Consider the following 19064-nt stretch of genomic DNA (forward strand, 5'->3'; position numbering starts at 1 on the left):
CCCGTTTTTCTTGCCACCGTTCATGTGAGTGTAAGGGATGTGCTCCTCATAGTTCCCCTTGAGGGCCATGGAGGGTCCATTGTCCCTCCCCAGCGCTTTGTCCCTCTGGGAGTACGAGGAGGGGTCGAGGGGAATGCTCTCCATGTTCTCGAAGTCCATCTCGTACTCCTCCGTCTCCAGAGGTTTGTTCTCCTCGCTGTAGAAGAAGGAGACCTCTTGGAAGCTGGGGTGCAAGTCCTCCTTCAGCATCTCGATGATCTCGATGAAGGTGGGGCGCATCTTCGGGTTGTACTGCCAGCACATCTGCATCAGGCTGTGCCTGCAGCAGGACAGAGAGGAGTTAGGGGCAGGAGGAACAATTCCACATGCAGACCAAGGCTGGTACCCATGGCACACCCCCCCTCCACCCACTATGCCTCTGACACCCCAGGTTGGTTGTTCTCTTTCCAGCCTCCACATTTGCCTGTAGATCCTGACACTCCTTTTTCTCTATTTCTGTCTAGATGAAAAATTCCTTCCAATTCCTTCAATTGTTCTTAACTTGGCTCCCGAAAGAAACAGGGCTGTGGTTCACAGACTCTTTGTGTGTGTGTGCACATGCACTTACAGCCAGGTCATCATGTTTTAATTAATTCCCTTTTAATTTTAACTCAGCCTGAAAGATAACAAAGCTCCAAAAACTTCAAGGAAAATGGGAGGCTGGGCAGAGGACAGAGGTCCTGTAAACATCCCACCCAAAAGAAAGGCTGCAGCAAGAGGTCACATGTTATCAGACACCATGGAGAAAGAACTTACAAATACAAATAGAGTTTCAAACTGGAGTTTGTAACTGGCCATCAGACAAATGTCCAGCACAGCAGGCTTTTTTCATAGGGATACTCACAAAACATGTTTCTTTTATGACTCTGGAAGTGCTGTTTTGGCCAGAAGCAGCTGGGGGAAGAGGCTACCAGAACCAGAGAGTTACCATCTGTGCTCCCTTTTCCAGCCAGAGCTGCTTTCCCTCACAGCTCCTCCAGGGTGACTCCTCACACAGAATCCCGGGATCACTGAGGTTGTAAAAGACCTCCCAATATCATTGAGTCCAACTTTTGACCAATCCCCACCCTGTCACCCAGCCCAGAGCACTGAGTGCCACGTCCAGTCATTCCTTGGACACCTCCAGGGATGGGAACTCCAAACCCTGGGCAGCCCCTTCCCTGGATCACTAAGGATGCTTTGGTGGAATTTCTGTGGAAGGTGCTTCACTAAAGTCTGTTTTGCTCCTCCCCAGCCGAGGAGGGGTTAAGAGGTGCCACAGGCCAGGCCATCTTTGTTGGCCACACTTCAGGCAAAGAGTGCAGCTCGGCTGGTTGTCCCTGCTTCCCCACTTACAGCCTCTCCGGGCAGTTGTCCGGCTGATCCAGGTATCCTCCATCCATGACAAACTTTAGCACCTGTTCATTGGAGAGTCCCTGGTACGGCTGCTCTGCCAAGCTGCTTATTTCCCAAAGGACAACACCAAATGACCTAAGGGAGAGAGAAGACTCCTGGTGAGAACAAACATCCTGGGGCCCTCCCAGTGACAGAGTTACTTTGGAAAACACACTTCAAAAGAACACCACTATATTTTTATGGAAGCGCTTCAAAACAACAGCTTTGTTTTGTCTGTGCTCTGAACAAGTCAGTTTAAACTGTGTGTGCTAAAACAAGGAGCTCCTGAGCTGGAATCCATCTGGGATTGCAGAGAACAACTTACCACACGTCAGAGTATGTGGTGAACACCCCATCCTTCAGCGACTCCGGGGCCATCCAGCGCACGGGCAGCAACCCTTTGCCTCCCTTGCGGTAATAATCCGTCTCGTAGATGTCCCTGGTCATCCCAAAGTCTGCAAGAAGCAATTGGGATGTGTTAAATGCCTCTCCCTCCACCCTGCTTTTCCTGTGCAACATCTCCAGATGGATGTTGCCTTTCCCTCACTGCCAAAGCCCAGCCTGCACTCATCTGTCACCTCGTGATTAACGTTCAAAACATTTCCCTTTTCCTGCATTTTTTCTACAGAGCCACAACAGAGACTCCAGAGTTAAATCTTTTGGTGACAGCTTCTATTCTAAACATTATTTTATTCATCCTCTGTAAGTAAAACAGAGCTCCCTTTGCCTGAAATCCCACTACCCTGGCTTTAACTCCAGAGAACTCTAAAAAATCACCATACTGTGGGGTTTCAGGTTATTTTTAAATGTTGTATTTACTTATTTCTAAAAGAGTTTGGGTTAAAAACTGGGTTAAATTACTTTTAAAAGCCACCTGACCCAATGACAGGATTATCAGCACTGGGTTTGTTGTACCCAACACCTTCTTTGTCATAATTCTCATGGAAGTGAAGACCAGTGAGACAAACCCAGGTAGTTTAGGCTGGAAGAGCAACGAACTTTTAGGACAGAGGTTTGGAAATAGAGAAGGTGAGAAAAGCTGCTCTGGGGTTCTACAGGAGATGTTGCTCATCCTGACATCCCCACAATTCTGTCACAGGGAAGAAAGAGAGGGAAGTGCTGCAATTTCCCCAAGGCAGACAGCGAGAATCACCTGTGTTTGACACGTTGGTTTCATCAGTTTGCCTTTACAACGACCACGATGCACAGAACCAGCTCTGCTCACAGAATGGCCTGGGTTGGAAGGGCCCTTAGGGATCATTTTCTGATCCAGCAGTACCTACCCCCGATTTTCACAGTGAAGTCCTCTGCCACCATGCAGTTCCGAGCCGCCAGGTCCCTGTGCACGAACTTCTTGGCGTTCAGGTAGGCCATGCCGTCGGCGATCTCCGCGGCCATCTGGATCATCTCCCTCAGCGTCGGGGGCGGCCGGCCGGGGTTATTCTGCAATGAAAAACCACGGGGTCACAGAATGGTCTGGGTTAGAAGTGACCTTAAAGATCATTCACTCTAACCCCCTGCCATGGGCAGGGACACCTTCCAACCTGGCCTTGGACACTTCCAGCTTCTCTGGGCAACCTGTGCCAGGCCCTCCTCACACTCATAGCCAAGAATTTCTTTCCAATAGCAAATCAAATTTACCCTCTTTCAGCTTAAAGCCATTAAATAAAGAAGTATTAAACCCCAAATCAAGTCGCTCTGTTCCACAACAGACTCCCTCTCTCCTGTCTTTACCTCAGCCTCAGGTCTCAAAGAGCGGAGGTAACTTTTCAGATCCCCATGTGCCATCAGCTCCATGACCACCAGAGTAGGTTGTCCCTTGGAGACCACTCCGAGGAGGCGAACCTGGAAAATGAGTGAGAAATTCCCTCCAGGCTGTGTCCAAACAGACTGGGCAAAGCCAACACCCCCTGAAACAGCTGAGAACAGCCCCACAAGGCCTTGTCAGGCTGAGAGGTTTAGAAAGAGCAGGAGTGGAACGACTTGGGCAGAACGGGTTCTGTGGAATCCAGCAGGGAAAGATCACAGCTCTGATGGATCCCAGCCTCTGCTGCTTTGGCGAGCTGAGGGTCGGGCTCTGAAGGCACTGAAGAGCTGAGCTGCCTGCTGAGGCACCCAGCACTTACCACATGATGGCAGCTGAAGCCTTTCATCACAGAGGCCTCGTTGAGGAACTCGATGCGCTCGCGCAGGCTGGCGGACTCGTTCACCGTCTTCACGGCCACGCGCGTCTCGGGCTCTCCCTTCACGATGTCCTTGGCAATGCCCTCGTACACCATCCCAAAGGAGCCCTGGCCCAGCTCTCTCAGGAGGGTGATCTTGTCCCGTGGCACCTCCCATTCGTCAGGGACATAAACTGTTGGGCAGAGGGGAACAGCTCTGAGCTGAGCAAGCGTCTTTTGAAAGATGCTCCTGCAGCAGCCTTGCTCAGTGCTGCCACAGGGCACCCTGGGGGTAGATTCTACAAAAAAACTCCACAAAGACAATTCCAACCCCATCCAGCTGCACTGACTGAGTGATTACACAAGAAACAAGCCCTGGTTGCTCTCACCATCACTGGCACTGATGTACTCAGGGTTGGAGGATGCATACAGGGGTCCTGTTGGTCCTTCGGTTTGTCTGGAAGAGACACAAATTCCTCAGCACTTTGCAGCTTTTTACACCGTCGAGGTGAGGGCAGTTTGATTAATCCCCGAAGCATGCAGCAAATAAACTGTCCCCATAAGGCACAAACTGTTTCCACAAACTTAAATTAATGCTGCAATCACTATGGAAATCAGAAACTAAACAAAAACTGACTCCCAACAAAGCAACGAAACTTTTGTATGGATGTAAGTTTTGGTGTTTCTGGTGAAAACAAGATAAAATTGCACTCACCTCTTTTTCACAAGCACATAAGCAGCTCCAATAATTCCAGCAATTATTATGGCAAAAATAATTGGAACAATGATAACAGCAATATTTGGCTGAGCATTCACTAGGAGAGAAAGAGAGAGTTGGAGGTATTACACAGGAACAAAATACAATTTTTTTCCCTCAATAAATCTCCCCCTTCAATAAATTGGAACAAATACAAAACTAGAGGCTATTTCAGATACAAAATGTGGGGCTGGTCAGAATGAGGACTAATAAAGAAAAGCCACGCGTTTCCAAGTAATTTCAGGTTCTTGACAACAGATGTATTTGGTAAATATTTAATGACTCCCTGTGGTTCTCTGTGCACTGCTTGCTACACCCCATCCTCCAGAAATAACCTATGTTTCTTTCAGGGATTAAATGTCGAAAATAAAATGAACTCACAATAATCAGCCACGTAAAAATAGGTGGGTTCTGTCCAGGAGCCATTTCCAGCCAGGGAGGTGGCCCGGATCCGCACGCTGTAGTTCCCAGGCTGGAGTCCCCGGAGCTTGCAGCCGCTCTCGCTGGCAAAGTGCTTACGGGACACGCAGAAATGGGCTTCCTGTGGGGACAGGGGCTGTGGCAGGCTCATCCTGCAGCACCCAGAGCTCCCTGAGAGTTCCTCCCTGGGACTCCTGCAGCACCCAGAGCTCCCTGAGTGTTCCTCCCTGGGATTCCTGCAGCACCCAGAGCTCCCTGAGAGTTCCTTGAGGCTCCTGCAGCACCCAGAGCTCCCTGAGAGTTCCTCCCTGGGACTCCTGCAGCACCCAGAGCTCCCTGAGTGTTCCTTGAGGCTCCTGCAGCACCCAGAGCTCCCTGAGAGTTCTTCCCTGGGACTCCTGCAGCACCCAGAGCTCCCTGAGAGTTCCTCCCTGGGACTCCTGCTGCGCACCCAGAGCTCCCTGAGTGTTCCTCCCTGGGATTCCTGCAGCACCCAGAGCTCCCTGAGAGTTCTTCCCTGGGACTCCTGCTGCGCACCCAGAGCTCCCTGAGTGTTCCTCCCTGGGACTCCTGCAGCACCCAGAGCTCCCTGAGAGTTCCTTGAGGCTCCTGCAGCACCCAGAGCTCCCTGGGAGTTCTTCCCTGGGACTCCTGCAGCACCCAGAGCTCCCTGACAGCTCCCTGGGGCTCCTGCAGCACCTCCCCAGCTGGCAAACACACACCCAAAGGCTCTCAGTCTGCTCCACGTTAGTGGTTTGTGCTGGGTTTGTGTTTTGCAGGGCACTAGATCAGGTTACAGAGAGCAAGTGCCATGTGCTGCCCTGGTCCTCAGCCCTGACACTGGCCCTGCACTGGTGAGTGCCACTGTTCCCGTGGCACTGACACCAGCCCTGCCCCTGTTACACTGACAACAGCTCTGTTCCCGTGGCACTGACACCAGCCCTGCCCCTGTCACACTGACACCAGCTCTGTCCCCAAGAGCTCGAGGGCTGCTCAACGCCATCCTAATTCCTCTGAGCAACTTAAATTTCACAGAATGACAGAAACGTCAAGGTTGGAAGAGACCTTCAAAGTCAACAAGTCCCACCATCAACCAAGCACCACCATTATCAGCCCTGAAACATGTCCCCAAGTGCCACATTCAGACACCTCTTGAACACTTCCAGAGATGGTGACTCCACCACCTCACTGGGTGACTTATTCCAATGCCTGAGCTCTCCTGCAGGGAACTTTTTTCTGGTATCGAATCTGGACCTCCCTGGTGCAACTTAAGGCTTTTCATCTGAGACACAGCAATGTGGGGTTTCTGTCCTTCTGTGAAATAACATTTCTAAAAAAGCTCCATGCAGAAAGTTGGCAAATCAGCTAAACTTGCTGGGCAAACAGGCACCACAGAGGCAGATTATTTCCTGACGTCACCCCAGGCTTCCAGAGGACATAAATTCACCAGTGAAATTTTGTATCCCATTGGTTCCCTCACCAGGACACCCAACTAGAGAAATCCTAAAGAGCCCTGGGCTCTCAGGGGGAGCCACTTCTCCAAAGGTGCAGTGAAAGCAGAACTTCTCACCTCTGTCTCCCCGAGCCGCCCGTAGTTCACCTCATAGAGCACGATGAGGCCGTTGGGCTCCTTTGGCTCCTGCCACTTCAAATGCACTGTGTTCTTTTCCACCAGCTCATGGGAAACTGGGCCAACGATGTCATCAGCCTTAGCTAGAACCAAGTTCAAGATTAGGCTTAGTTTCATGTCTTAGGGCAAAATTCACACCTGCCAATATGTCATCCATCCTCCTTTCCCACCGGGACATACGGATAGCCCCAGTCTTACATACTGCAGCTGGCTCCCATAGGAAAAACAGCATTTGGGAACAGCCACCAAGCCACAGCAGAGCTCAGGGAGAGAATCACCTTCTGGCATGGTCCTGGCACTGACATAAGCTGCCACGCTGCAGCGGGACTCCTGAGCATCGTGGTTGCAGGCGTGGAGCTCGATGCGGTACCCGGTGAAGTGCCGCAGCCCCGAGATCACCAGCGACTCCTTCGACAGCACTTTCTCAAAAGGTTTCTGCTCCTCTGCACCCTCAGCTGCTGCTGAGTTGTTGGGGGAGGATGGGATGGTGGGTAACACCACGGTGGAGTTTGCCACAGAGCTGAGGTCTCTTCGTTTTCTTGATGGCCTGTTAAACAACACGGGTCACCACGTTATTTGTTACAGTCAATGTCAACACATCCAGCTGAAAAGGAAGAGTTAAAATGGGAGAGCTCAGATTGTCACTGGAAACTCAAATTGAAGCCTGGCATTTGCAATGCAACGAAGAAATTCAGGATTTTTTTTTTTAACCAAGCAATGCATCTTTATAAAATTCTGTATCCCCCCAGACTTCTCCCCACACAACTGCATACAGGGAGATAAAATAAAAATAAACCAATCCAAGCCTCAAGTATTTGCTTGAGAATTCAGGTTCCCCTGGATCTCTCAGCTGAGTCTAACTTTACCAGGTTGCCTCACGGATGCCTCGGGCAGGGTTGCAATGCTTTGGAGTTCAGCTCCCACACGCTGCAGCTCTGAGCAAACGAGGTCACGCCACGGCCCCGACTCGGTGACCTCAGATGTGCCACATATCCCAAGTGTCACTAACTTGCATTTATAAAGCATAAAGCCACTCTCCCAGCTCTCTGCAATACATTTGCCACTCTCATCCCTAAGGCTGAACCTCGATGGATACACAAAGCATTTTAACCTTTTCCCAAGAGATCAAATCTATTAAGTCCTTTTCAAGGCATGCATTTAAAACTCATGATTCTGATTACATATTCATTGGGTGGTTTTGTTAACCAAACGTTGCTCCTCAAGTTACTGCATTTCAGTCTGAAAATCCAATTTTTTCACTTGTAAAACCAGCACCTGCAGTGTGACCCTGTCACGTTCCCTGTCTGCACCTGAGTGCCACCAGCCAGCTTTAATGTCAGGTTTTGTCAGCAAATAAACAGAATAAATTCAACAGAATTAAGAACCATTCGAAAATTTCATTTTCTTGGCCAAAAAAAAAAAAAAAAGGATCAGTACCAAACCAAAAGTGCTCAATCTAACACTCTTATGTCCTGCCACACATTTGCCATGGGGAATTCCAGGTCAGGAACTAACCAAGGTGGTGAATCAGTAACTGTATTCAGTTACACAAAAGGAATTAATGCCAGTTGAAATCCAGACCATGTATTTTAAGGGAGTGATGATCTTTTTGTGTGTGTGTGCATGTGTGTGCAGCTATTAAAGGGTACAAAGAGTGACCTGAACTGAACCCACACTTGAGGCATCTCCAGGCTCTAAAAATGTAACAAGCTGTTGAAGCAAATCTTTGCTGCTGAACTGAACTTTCCACTGCCACCTCTGACCACCAGGACATGACCAGCCCCAGCCCCAACAGGGACTGCTCTGACAGGTCTCTGCCACCTTCCCTGCTTCCCTCTGCCTTCCCTGGTGCTGTTTCTCCTCCTACAGCAAAAGCCACCAGCCAAAAAGCAGAGTTTGAGATGTCCTCAAACTTAACACTGGGCTGTACACAACACAACACAAACATTCACAGAGTCACCATCGCAGAATGGTTTGGGTTGGAGGGACCTTAAAGCCCATCCAGTGCCACCCCTGCCATGGGCAGGGACACCTCCCACTGTCCCAGGCTGCTCCAAGCCCCAATGTCCAGCCTGGCCTTGGGCACTGCCAGGGATCCAGGGGCAGCCCCAGCTGCTCTGGGCACCCTGTGCCAGGGCCTGCCCACCCTCCCAGGGAACAATTCCTTCCTACAGAATATTCATCCACCTGATGACAAAACACGATGTCAAACAGCAGGTTCAGCAAGCACATTCCAGTTTTAAGTTTTCTCTTTCTTAATTACTAATTAACTCCTTTTGGAGCTGCTGTCCCCTCAGCCTGTGTGGTGTTGTGAGCAGTGTCCCCTCAGGATGGGGCAGAGGTCAGGGACCCAGATCTGGGTCATGCCACCTCCCTCCTTGGGAAGGATTCCTTATGGTCAAACAGAACCTGGTTTGCATAAAAGCAAAGCTCCACCCTCTGTTTATCAAGTGTGAATTCAGCCGATCCTCGTGTTCAAGGGAATTTTGTTTTTCACAAGTAAACAGTAATTTGACCACTGATGCAACACAGAGTAAAATGCAAGAATTCCTTCCTTCTCAAATCACAGAAAGTTAAGAAAACCTTCTAAAGCTGTAAATCCCCCATTTTCCCATATTTATTATCCTGGATTTACAGCAATTTTCTTGCCAAATTCTCTGTATTTTCAAACATCTGATTCTTCTCAGGGTTGTTCCAGTGTAATTTGCATTGGGGCCATCTCAGCAGCTCCAGTGAAACCCTCAGCTCCAGGTTCCTCCTGCTCTCACAGATGCCCAGGGGGTGTGAGGGGGCTGGAAGTGACACCTCAGCACACACAGTATGGCCTGTGCTGGGGGATTCCAAAAACACCTTTGGTACCTTAAGCCAAGCTTTTCCACACACCTGAAACTACCCCAGGTCAGCTGGGCTGGCAAAAGTGTTTTAGATTTGTCTGTGCAATTAACTGAATTGGGAAACGCAGGGGAAAACAGTAACTTTGAATGTGACTCATTGCTCAGATCTTGCTCCCCAAGAATTTTGGGAATGGCACAAATGTGTGTGACAGAGAGCAACAGAGACAGAGCTGGGACTGCTCCTGCTCTTGCTGCAGTGGTGATGGAGGGAATACATGGAATGACACCCTGAACAGCAGCCACTGACTTCTCCTCTGCCTCTCAGGACTTTTTTTGAAATCTTTCCCTGTTTTCCACAGAATCATGGAGGGGTGAGGCTGGAAAGCACCTCTGGGGATTGTCTCACCCGAGCCCCTGGCCCAAAGCAGGGGCAGCTGCAGCAGGTGGCTCAGGACCATGTTTGACCATTTCCAGGGATGGAGACCCCACACACATCCCTGGGCAGCCTGGTCCAGGGTGTAACCACCCCTGAGCTCCAGTCTGTGCCAAACTCCTCCAAAATGAGAGCAAATAACACAGGAAAGAAGAAACAAAGCATCAGCTTCTCATGGTCACTGTTCAGCTCCAAAGGCGACCTGGTGTGAAGACCCTGCCAACTCTGCCTGCGCAGAGGAACATTCCTGAACTTCTAGTTTGGCTTTTTTGTCAGTGCCAGAGCAAACTGACCCTCAGGAGTTGTGACAGTGGCTCCTGGAGTGGGGAATCAACATGACCAGGGGGAAGGAACTGTGATTTCCAGAGGGGTGAGATCAGCCCTGGCTTAAGGCTGGATCCTGCCCAGAGATCAGATGGCTGGGAACAGGGCAGGAGGGGAGAAATGGCACATGGAAAACAAGGAGACATCAGGGAGAAACTGCTGTGACTCTGCTGCCCTGGCATGTCGTGCTCCCTGCTGGCCTCATCCCTGGGATTCCTCCCGTGACTGGCAAGTTCCTTCTCTCCAGGACAGGCCACACAGCACCTCAGGAGAGATCACTGAACCCTCAAGAGCCACAAAAAAAGCACCTGAAGTAAACCACACTCCCAGCTCTCTGCCAGGCTCTGTGAGCCCATGATAGCACAGTATTCACAGGAAAAAAAATCTGATTTATGTGGCGACAGCCTGGAGCCTGCCAGGGAAGACGAGCAGGGCACGTGGCACCAGGGAGGTCTCTTTACCACTGGCTTGTTTTAAAGGATTAGTTGGCCATGGGATGTGGGGATTTCTTCCTCAGGAGGCTGACAAGGTGGCCCATCCTGGTGATTGGTTTCTTCCTAAAACACATACCCCAGAAGGTGGCCTGAGAAGCATCCTGGGCTGGCTGCACAATAAAATTGAGGGGGAAAAAAGGAAAAATAAAAGCGATCAGACTGTCAGAATTGTCTGCCTACATCAGAAGTTTGGCTTTTGCACATGGCTTGGTTCTCTGCTTTGGAATATGTCATGTCCTGGCACACTGGAACTCATCCTGATGGGCACCAACAGCCAGGGAACAGCAGAACGAGGGGTTCTGCCCAAGCTTCCAGGTGAGGACTGCAGGTACCAGGGCAGGGAACACCAGGGATGCTTTCAACAGGGAAAATGGTCAGTGCAGTGGCCCAGCTTTTGTCAGGCAGCTGCAAATTCAGGTTTGTTGGCTGAGGGCAGCAAGCAGAGAATACATTTAGAGCACAAAATGCGTGACAGGGAAGAGGGTAAATCACCACAGATTCTACCCTGCTCCCCAGCACTTCCTCCCCGAGCTGCAGATGAAGTGTGAAGACATTCAACACCACTTAATGTGACACTGTGTGTGCCACTCCAAACAGGACATTCACCACCCACAGCACTCACATTCCTCATGGTATTGGAGGTATTTCCCAGACTAAGTGAAGGAAGGCCACAAATACCATGCTGAAGGACGAGGCTGTGGCCTGGTAAACTGCCCTTTTCCTTTCTTTTCAACTCAATGAAAAACTTGACCACAAAATTTCAAGACAGGAAAAAAAAAATCGCTATTTTTGGCATCATCTGATGCCAGATGAGCTGCAGGCTGTTTGTTAAGGATTCTCACTTTATTCTTGAGCTGAAGAGAATTCAGGGGAAGGAAATGAAAGCGGGATCTTCCCAATCTTCAGGAACATCTGTGGTAGGTGCTCAGCTCTCCCCATTCCAACACCCATATCCAGCTGGACTAGACAGGCTCCTGGAAGCCTGGCAGTGTGGCTGTGTCCAACCTGGTATTTTTATTTAATCCTCAATTACATTTTTCTCCTCCTGACCCCTGGACAGTCCTGTTTGATGTTCTCACCTGGGCACAAAAACCTCGTTGTGGAGATAATTCTCGAAGGTCTTGCGGAAAGCAGACTCCTCCAGCTCCTTCTGGATCTGGGAGTCTGTTTTAGGACAGGAACAACATTCCCCACTGACATCCTCAGCTTCACTCTGGTTATACTTCTGGGGGTCTTCAGATTCAAAAGGAGGAGACCACGTCCTTGAGGGCAGCTTTAATCCTGGGGACAAAACCGTTTCAGTGTCACTCATGCCTGACTTGGCGGAAGATGTTTGATCCTACAAAGATCCCAAACCAGTGTACACAGGACTCATGGCATATTTGGGGATCCTGTACTTCACATCCAGGGCTGAGCAGTTCCCTCTTTTCTGACAGGCCTTTGATTCAAAAATGCTGTTTTTGAAATGGAGCTTGGATGCTGTTTTATCCCAGTCCTGGTGACAGAGCAGCAGGTGAGATTTTGGAAGTCCTCAGTGAAATTCTGTGTTCTCAGGGAATTCCAAACCAGACACCAGCTGCCTTCAAAAATTAACGTGGCCCTGAGCACTGAAATTTTTAACTTTACCATCTCCATTGCTGCTATTAAACTTATAAGTCAGTTTAAAAGGAATAAGGGCAGAAGGGAGATCCCCAAAGGAAAAAACATGTGATTACTTTGCAAAAAACGGCTTTAGACCTTTTGCACATACCTTGGCACCTAATGTAACAGGAACAGGGAGGGACAGAGCTGTTCCTAGAACAGTCCTGAATCCAGCAGAATTGGGCCCCCAGAGCACCTCCAAGGCAGAAACTCCAGGAAGTCCTGGGAGAGACTGAAGGAAAGGCCTGGAGGGAGAAGCACCCACTCACCTTTCAGGCAGTAATCGAGTTCATAGAGCTCACTGTCCTCTGCCTGCTGCTGCCAGTACACCAGGTAGTGTGTGATGTTCCCGTTGGGCTCCGAGGGCGGCTTCCACTTCAGGATGATTTGGGATGAAGAGTTGGAAACGGATATCGGATCTAACGGGACCGACGGAACTGTGTGGGAAGAGGCAGAGGTCACTGCACTGCCCTGCCAGGGCCTGGCAAAGCAGGGACCAGCACAGGCAAATTTCCATTTCTGTGGGAATCAAGCATTCCCTGGCACCCAGCAGGCTCTTCCAGGCTGGGCTGGATGATCCTGGAGGTCTCTTCCAGCCTTAGTGATTCTTACATGAGGCCACACAAACTGGACAGGTGCCCATTGGGACCATCTGGAATCACACCACTGGTTTAGGAATTCCTTCCTACCAAAGGAGGGCAGTGGAAAGCTTCCTGGATATGGGACTACCACAACCCCCACCCAGGCAGAATTATTTAGGCCTGTTTTTACCCCAGGAATGTGCTGCACTGACCCGTGGCGTTGGTCTGCACGTAGATGATCTCGCTCTTGGCGCCGTACGTCCGCCGCTCGTCAGAGAAGGTGACCAGGGTTTTCACAAACACTGCATATTGTGTCCAGGGCTTCAGGCCCCTCAGGAGCCATCCTGGCTGGGCCTGGGCTTTGGGCTCGTTTGAGCGTGGTGGGGGGTCAACATCCACAACTGTCCAGCTGTTGGAGCCACAGGCGTCCTGGCCATCGAACTCTGTCACGTTTTGGTAGGGACTTTGTGAAAGAGATGGCTCCAATTAACAGAATCCTCATTCAGGCTCTTAAAACCATTTCTAAAGACATCACTGAAAGTTACCACCCTTTACCCTTCAGAGAAAGTAAAATTATCTCATTGTATTTATTCGGAAAGGGAGCCATTGTGGGACCTTTGCTGCCTGGGCCTCTGACAGCATCACAGAGCAGGTCCTGCAGGTGCCACACAAGACCCCAACAACTAAATCCAGACTGATTATTGCCAGCTTTATGAAAATCAGCTTGGTTACCTCGATTCTAAAAGAATCTTTCCCACCTCAAAGGGGATAAAACCCTCAGCATCCCATGGAGATAGTGAGGAGATGAGGACCTCCATGGTTCGAGCACGTGTGTCTAGAACAGCAGGAATAACTAAAGTTTGGATTGTTCTTAAAAGAGGAATTGTGCCTGTGCACAAGTCAGGGATCTTAATGAACACTTTTAAAGAAGGGTATCGCTGGGAACTTTAGTGTAGGAGCCACAAAATCAGAGACTAAACAGCTTTGCCTACAGCAAAAACATCCAGCAGGTTTAACATCCACCTTCCAGTGCCAGCAGCTGCTCGTGGCAGCCCAACAAGGCCATTTATCTGTGACCTGAGGGGGATCACTTACGCCTCTTTGTAGAACAGCATAAACCCCAGGAGGTCACGGAAATCAGGGGGCCAGTAGGGCTCCCACTTCAGAAGGATCTTGTCATGAGAAGTTCTAATGGAAGAAAATTTCAGCAGTTCGTTTTCACCTGTAACAAATGAGAAATGACAACAGTTTCATTAATGCTAAAAAATGAAAGTTTTTGGGTTTAATTATCTTAGAAGTTTAAGATAAATGTGAGAATGTTGGCACTGAGAAGAGTTGCCCAGTAAAACCTTATCTTACTTCAAAGCCATTCCTACCCCAAATCAGGGGTTGGAATTGATGCCCTCCTAAGGTTAAATTTTTCTGTGACTTCATGAAAATGACTCAGTAGAAGAGCTGAACTAAATTCTAAAAAGTGGGAAATCTAAAGGTGACGTATTTCACAGTTTATGATGATCTGCACAGCTGAACCCAGCACTATGGTTTGCAGAGAAGACAACAGGCCACAAAAATGAAGGAGAAGAATTCCCAGCCTTGCCAGGAGTAGTGTGGTCCCTCTGCAAGGGGGAGGGTGTTTGCAGGAGGATGGAGCTCAAGGGACATGGTACAATATGTTTTGTGCCCCCAGCCCAAGTGGCTCTGACTGAATTTGTTATTCCTGCAGTAGCTGCAATGGGAGGAAGAACATTCATTTCACTGGCACCACATCCAGAACAAACAAGGGCTTTTTTTTTTTTCTTCCCTTTCTATTTTTTTTTTTTTAGTAAACAGGATGCTGCCAGTGTGAAAGCTGAGCTTGAAATGTAAAAGCAAACAAAAAGCCAAACACCCTGGCAAGCTGTGGTTTGAGGTGGGGGTGGCACAGACACCAGCTCAGCAGGGTGGGGGTATAGCTGGCAAAGAGAAATGCAACTGTCTCCTCCAGCTGCTTTCACACCGAACACCAATGCAGGAGCTGCTCACAGCCACAGGCAGAGATGGATCTGCCCAAATCCAGGTTCATCCCCAATGTGGGAAGAGCTTTTCAGTGTCTCATGGGAGGAGATGAACTTTACAGACAGCTGATTCCTTGTGCTCCTTCCCTCTGCCCAGGCTGGAGCTGTGGTGCCCCAGAGGCTCCGTGTGTGTTTTTCACTGGTCCCGCCAGTTTTTAGGTCACAGCCATAGCATTCCCTTCTCCCACTGTGCTGGCCTGACTGCATCTGTTGATATGTGGGAAACCAGACCAGGAAACCGAGTCAACTGAAAGATCTTCACTTTTTAGGTCTGTTCACAAACAGCTACATCAGGGCAATGAGGGCAGGACAGGAGGGTCACAGAATCATGAAATGTTTTGGGTGAGAAGGTACCTTGGGCTCTTCTGGCAGTGCTGTCCCCAAAAGCAGAGGGACAGTGAAGCCACAGGATGACCCAAGCTGCCCTGCAGGCTGTGAGCCAGCATCTGAAATCCCAGTTCAGTTAATGCTGGGCTTTTTGGTGGCAATTCCTGCCTAAGCATCTCCCAGGATCACAGCACAATTGCTGGAATACTGCATGGATGGGTCACTGCCTCTGTCCCCACGTCATCTGTCCTTCACAGAATACTTGCAAGGGGCCCACATCCACCTGCACATGCTCCTGTTCCTGTCTGGTGAATCTCTGTGGGGCTGAGCACTGAATCAGAGCAAAGAGATGTCACCAGCTCAGAACAAAGCTGGGTATTTCCTACCCCTGATCACTTCCACAATCTGGCTCACCACACAGCCCTGGTACAAACAGGGGAAGGGGATTGTGTGGCACAGAAAGAGAGCAAACAGTGGGGCTGGGGGTGCAGAAGGACTGCATTTATTGCAGTACTGCTGCCAAAATAAGTGTCTGCAAAAGTCCATCTTCAGCAGCACGACTTCAGCGCCAGCGTAAAGCCAACCCCACGCTGCTTGCTGACACAGGCACTGTCTAATCGTTGCTCCTGAAGAAAGCTGGTAGGTGAAAAACCTCAGAGAGGCATTGCAAAAATTGTTGGAAAATTTTCTCTGACTGCTGTCATGGCAATTGCCTCACGTGGCCACAGGGATGGGTGGAAATCCCGTTTCTCCCATGTTTATTCCGTGTGCGCACCGTCGCCTCATGACATGGGAAAAGCAGATTATGACTATTAATCAGGTACTCAGAAGTAACACAAAGTCCCAGCCCAGGCCGAGGATACATTGTGCTAAACTCTTCAAAAAGACACAATAAATACACTCCCAGCTCCAAAAACCTCCCAGGGCTTTGTGGGACCCAAGGCTGCCAGAGGGAGATCCCGTGGGGACTTTTACTGGTGGCACAGTGACAGTGGCACTGAGTGCACAGGCAAGGGGCAAATCTGCTGCTTTACCAAAGGGACAAGGACAGGCCACGGAAAAACATCATGGGCTGGGCTGGGAGAAAGAGGGGTATGAGGAGAGCAAGGCAGAGGGACAGGAAAGGGAAGCAAGGCTGCATTCTGAGACTCTTACATGAGGCTTGATCCCCGTTGGTTTTCAGGGCTATGTCATTCCTCTCCTGACGCCCCTTAGTCCCGGAGATCTCTTCCATCTTGTGGATTTCTGACAAGCACAGCTTGGGATTGTAATGGAAGAAGAGTTTGCCTCGTGCAATAGTGAGGTTGTGTTTGCTCCAGTCCCAGAGCTGGCGAAGATTCTGGTTGTCCAAGGCATAAAAGGAGTAATTTCTGAAATCAGAGGAATGAAAACGTGGGTTGGGAGGGGATGAATGGAAAACTCTTCTTGCACTAACCCTCACACCAAAGAAAAATGAATGCAAATTGTCTGCCCTGGTAGGGTACAAGCCACAGGCAGAGGAACATTTAAAAATAACTTAGGAATTGTTTCCCAATACAAATCACCCTCATAGAACTGGCACTCCTTGTACTTCAAAGCATTCAAATAAAGCATCTTTTGAGAGAACTCACCCAGCTTCGAGTGTCTCTCCTCTAATCAGATGGAGTTTCCGAAAAAAAGAAAGAGAAACCAAGGCATAAGAGCGGCGAATTTTTAGGTAACCTGAGATTTCTTCTATCAAGCCAAGATTCGCTTCCAGCTCAGCTGCTATGTTATCTACAGAGAGGAGAACATTGGGAAGAGTTTTCTGGTATCACAGAGAGGAACACCCACATCGGAGCCCGAATGTATTAAACGATTGCTTTATGTTAATTCATGAGAACTCACAAAAATCCATTAACAAAAAAACGCCAAATGAGCACGTCGAGCCCTTGCTTATTTTAAATACTCTAAAATTTATGAAGCATTTCAAAGCACTATGATGAAACTCTAATATCTGCACCTTGTTCAGAACATTATTTTGCTATTAATTTCCAAGATAAATTTGTATAATGTTTGTTTTTAAATATTCTCCAAAATACATGTATTTATCATGCCAAATATGAGAAATTCATATAGTGAATACCTTCTGTAATCGTGAACTCTTCCAGACCCTCGAATTTATAGTGCTGCATGCTTAAGAGCAGCATAATTGAAGTCTGTGAATGGTATTTCTTGACTAATCCATTCAGCACCAATAGCAGAGCCAAACAGTTCTAGACATACAGTTCTACAATACATCAGGTTTGGTTGTTTTATTGATATTCCTTTCCATTGAAGGATTTTATTACCCATTTCTGCTATGAAGATTAACAAGAAACAGTTCATTTTTCCCTCTGTTTTAAGGCATATGTCAGCCAACAGCAAAGGCAGTGCTTATTCTTCTGGGTCCCTCTGAGACTGAGGGTGGTCACAGCCAAGGGAAGAGCCCCAGCTCAGGGCAGTGCCCCATTCCCTGGCTGCCACCCCGTGCTGCCCACTCCTCGCCCATGCCCCACTTACTTCCTCCCCGGATGTTGATGACCAAGCTGCCGTTCACGACCGTGCAGCCCCGCAGCTCCTGCGCCGACGTCACCGAGTCGATCGTCTTCTCCTTGCCAAAGTCACACACCTTGGGACAGGGCCCCGCGCAGGGCGTGCAGTGCAGGCTGCAAAACAGGAGAGGAGGAGTGCAGGGGTGAGGCAGGATGGCCCCAGCACTTCCCAAAAGCAGAGCCATGAATCTCAAGTGACAATAAGCCATGGGATTCACTTGCTGTGAGCAGCACTTAGGAACTCCAAAGAGAGTCACAGAATCATGGAATGGTTTAGGTTGGAAGGGACCTTAAAGCTCATCCCATTCCAACCCCTTTCCACACCTTCCACTAGACCAGGTTGCTCCAAGCCCCATCCAACCTGGCCTTGAAAATAACTGCTGATAAATTTAAATTGTCTTAAATTGTCATTTCCACACTTCAAACATGAATCACTCCATCTCTTCCTACATAACAAAATGAAGTGACCTGAATTATTTTGAAGATGAAACTGGCCACAATGCTGCCCGGTGCTCTCTATCCCAGGGGTTTCAAGATAACAAACTCCAGCCCAGTCTTCATCCCAAGATTGTTAACCAAACATGTAATTGATGAGTGGAGAGCTGGCCCTTCATCTGGGAATCCTCTGAGTGAGGACTGCACACAATGTTGCTTTAAAAAAGGCAAGAATGTGCTTTGTGCTCTGGGGAAATACTGCTTAAATAGTACGAGCTGATGGCTTGCCCTTGTCACACCACCACAAGAATGTGTTCCCAACTAGTTCAGAGAGAGAAATGCTCTAGGAAAAGCAGGGAGCAGAGCTGTGAGGTCCCACTGGCAGCAGCCTGGAACAGCACAGGAGAGGCCACGGGGCTGTTGCACAAGCAGCATAGCTACTTTGGGGGCTGCTTGTTCATTCTGTGGAAAAGCAAAACAGGAAATGGCATAAAAAGTCTCATTGACAGTGAATTCCCTGAAATTATTATGGCAGGAGCAAACACACGTGAGCACAAAGTGACCAATATTCGTAGGAAATCTGACTCATCACAATATGGAATGGTATTGTGGGACAAACAACCAAGTTTGCAGTGATAAACAGCTCAGCAACATAAATTATTTAATTCCTTATTCCTTTGTCAAAACCCCCTGGGAACAGACAGAATGGCTGCTCCCTGCTCCGATTCGTGCTACACTTGTTTGTTACATTGTGCATTTATGTCTGGCACAGCTTGAACCTGCTCAATGAAAGTAATTACAGGCATGAGGGACAGATATTCTGAGAACGAGCACTCAGAGGACGCTGCGCTCTCCTCATTAGCCATGACCTCTCCCTGTTGTGCCTTTCCAGCCTGGCTCCCTGGCCTGAGGCTGCTCCAGAGGGGAGGGAAGCAGGGCTGCTAAAGCCTCTCCACTGCCCACCTCCCTCCTCCCACGCCATTACAGAGAGACCCTTCCAGCTTGAG

General features: G+C 49.1%; 1 protein-coding gene across 1 annotated transcript in view; it reads right to left on the reverse strand.

Moving 5' to 3' along the window:
* Positions 1–1734: 1734 nt before the first annotated feature.
* Positions 1735–19064, reverse strand: part of INSR (insulin receptor) — a 48646-nt gene continuing 31316 nt past the window's right edge. The window contains exons 4-19 of the mRNA XM_068997304.1: positions 17591–17736; positions 16681–16825; positions 16226–16440; positions 13785–13911; positions 12902–13152; positions 12378–12545; positions 11547–11748; positions 6661–6929; positions 6323–6465; positions 4714–4873; positions 4291–4390; positions 3965–4032; positions 3540–3769; positions 3148–3258; positions 2697–2856; positions 1735–1868 (exon numbers count right to left, since the gene is read on the reverse strand). Of these exons, the coding sequence (XP_068853405.1) occupies positions 1735–1868; positions 2697–2856; positions 3148–3258; positions 3540–3769; positions 3965–4032; positions 4291–4390; positions 4714–4873; positions 6323–6465; positions 6661–6929; positions 11547–11748; positions 12378–12545; positions 12902–13152; positions 13785–13911; positions 16226–16440; positions 16681–16825; positions 17591–17736 (2629 nt within the window). The remainder of the gene's footprint in view (positions 1869–2696; positions 2857–3147; positions 3259–3539; positions 3770–3964; positions 4033–4290; positions 4391–4713; positions 4874–6322; positions 6466–6660; positions 6930–11546; positions 11749–12377; positions 12546–12901; positions 13153–13784; positions 13912–16225; positions 16441–16680; positions 16826–17590; positions 17737–19064) is intronic.

The sequence above is a fragment of the Aphelocoma coerulescens genome, chromosome 28, assembly GCF_041296385.1.
Source record: "Aphelocoma coerulescens isolate FSJ_1873_10779 chromosome 28, UR_Acoe_1.0, whole genome shotgun sequence".
Lineage (NCBI taxonomy): Eukaryota > Metazoa > Chordata > Aves > Passeriformes > Corvidae > Aphelocoma > Aphelocoma coerulescens.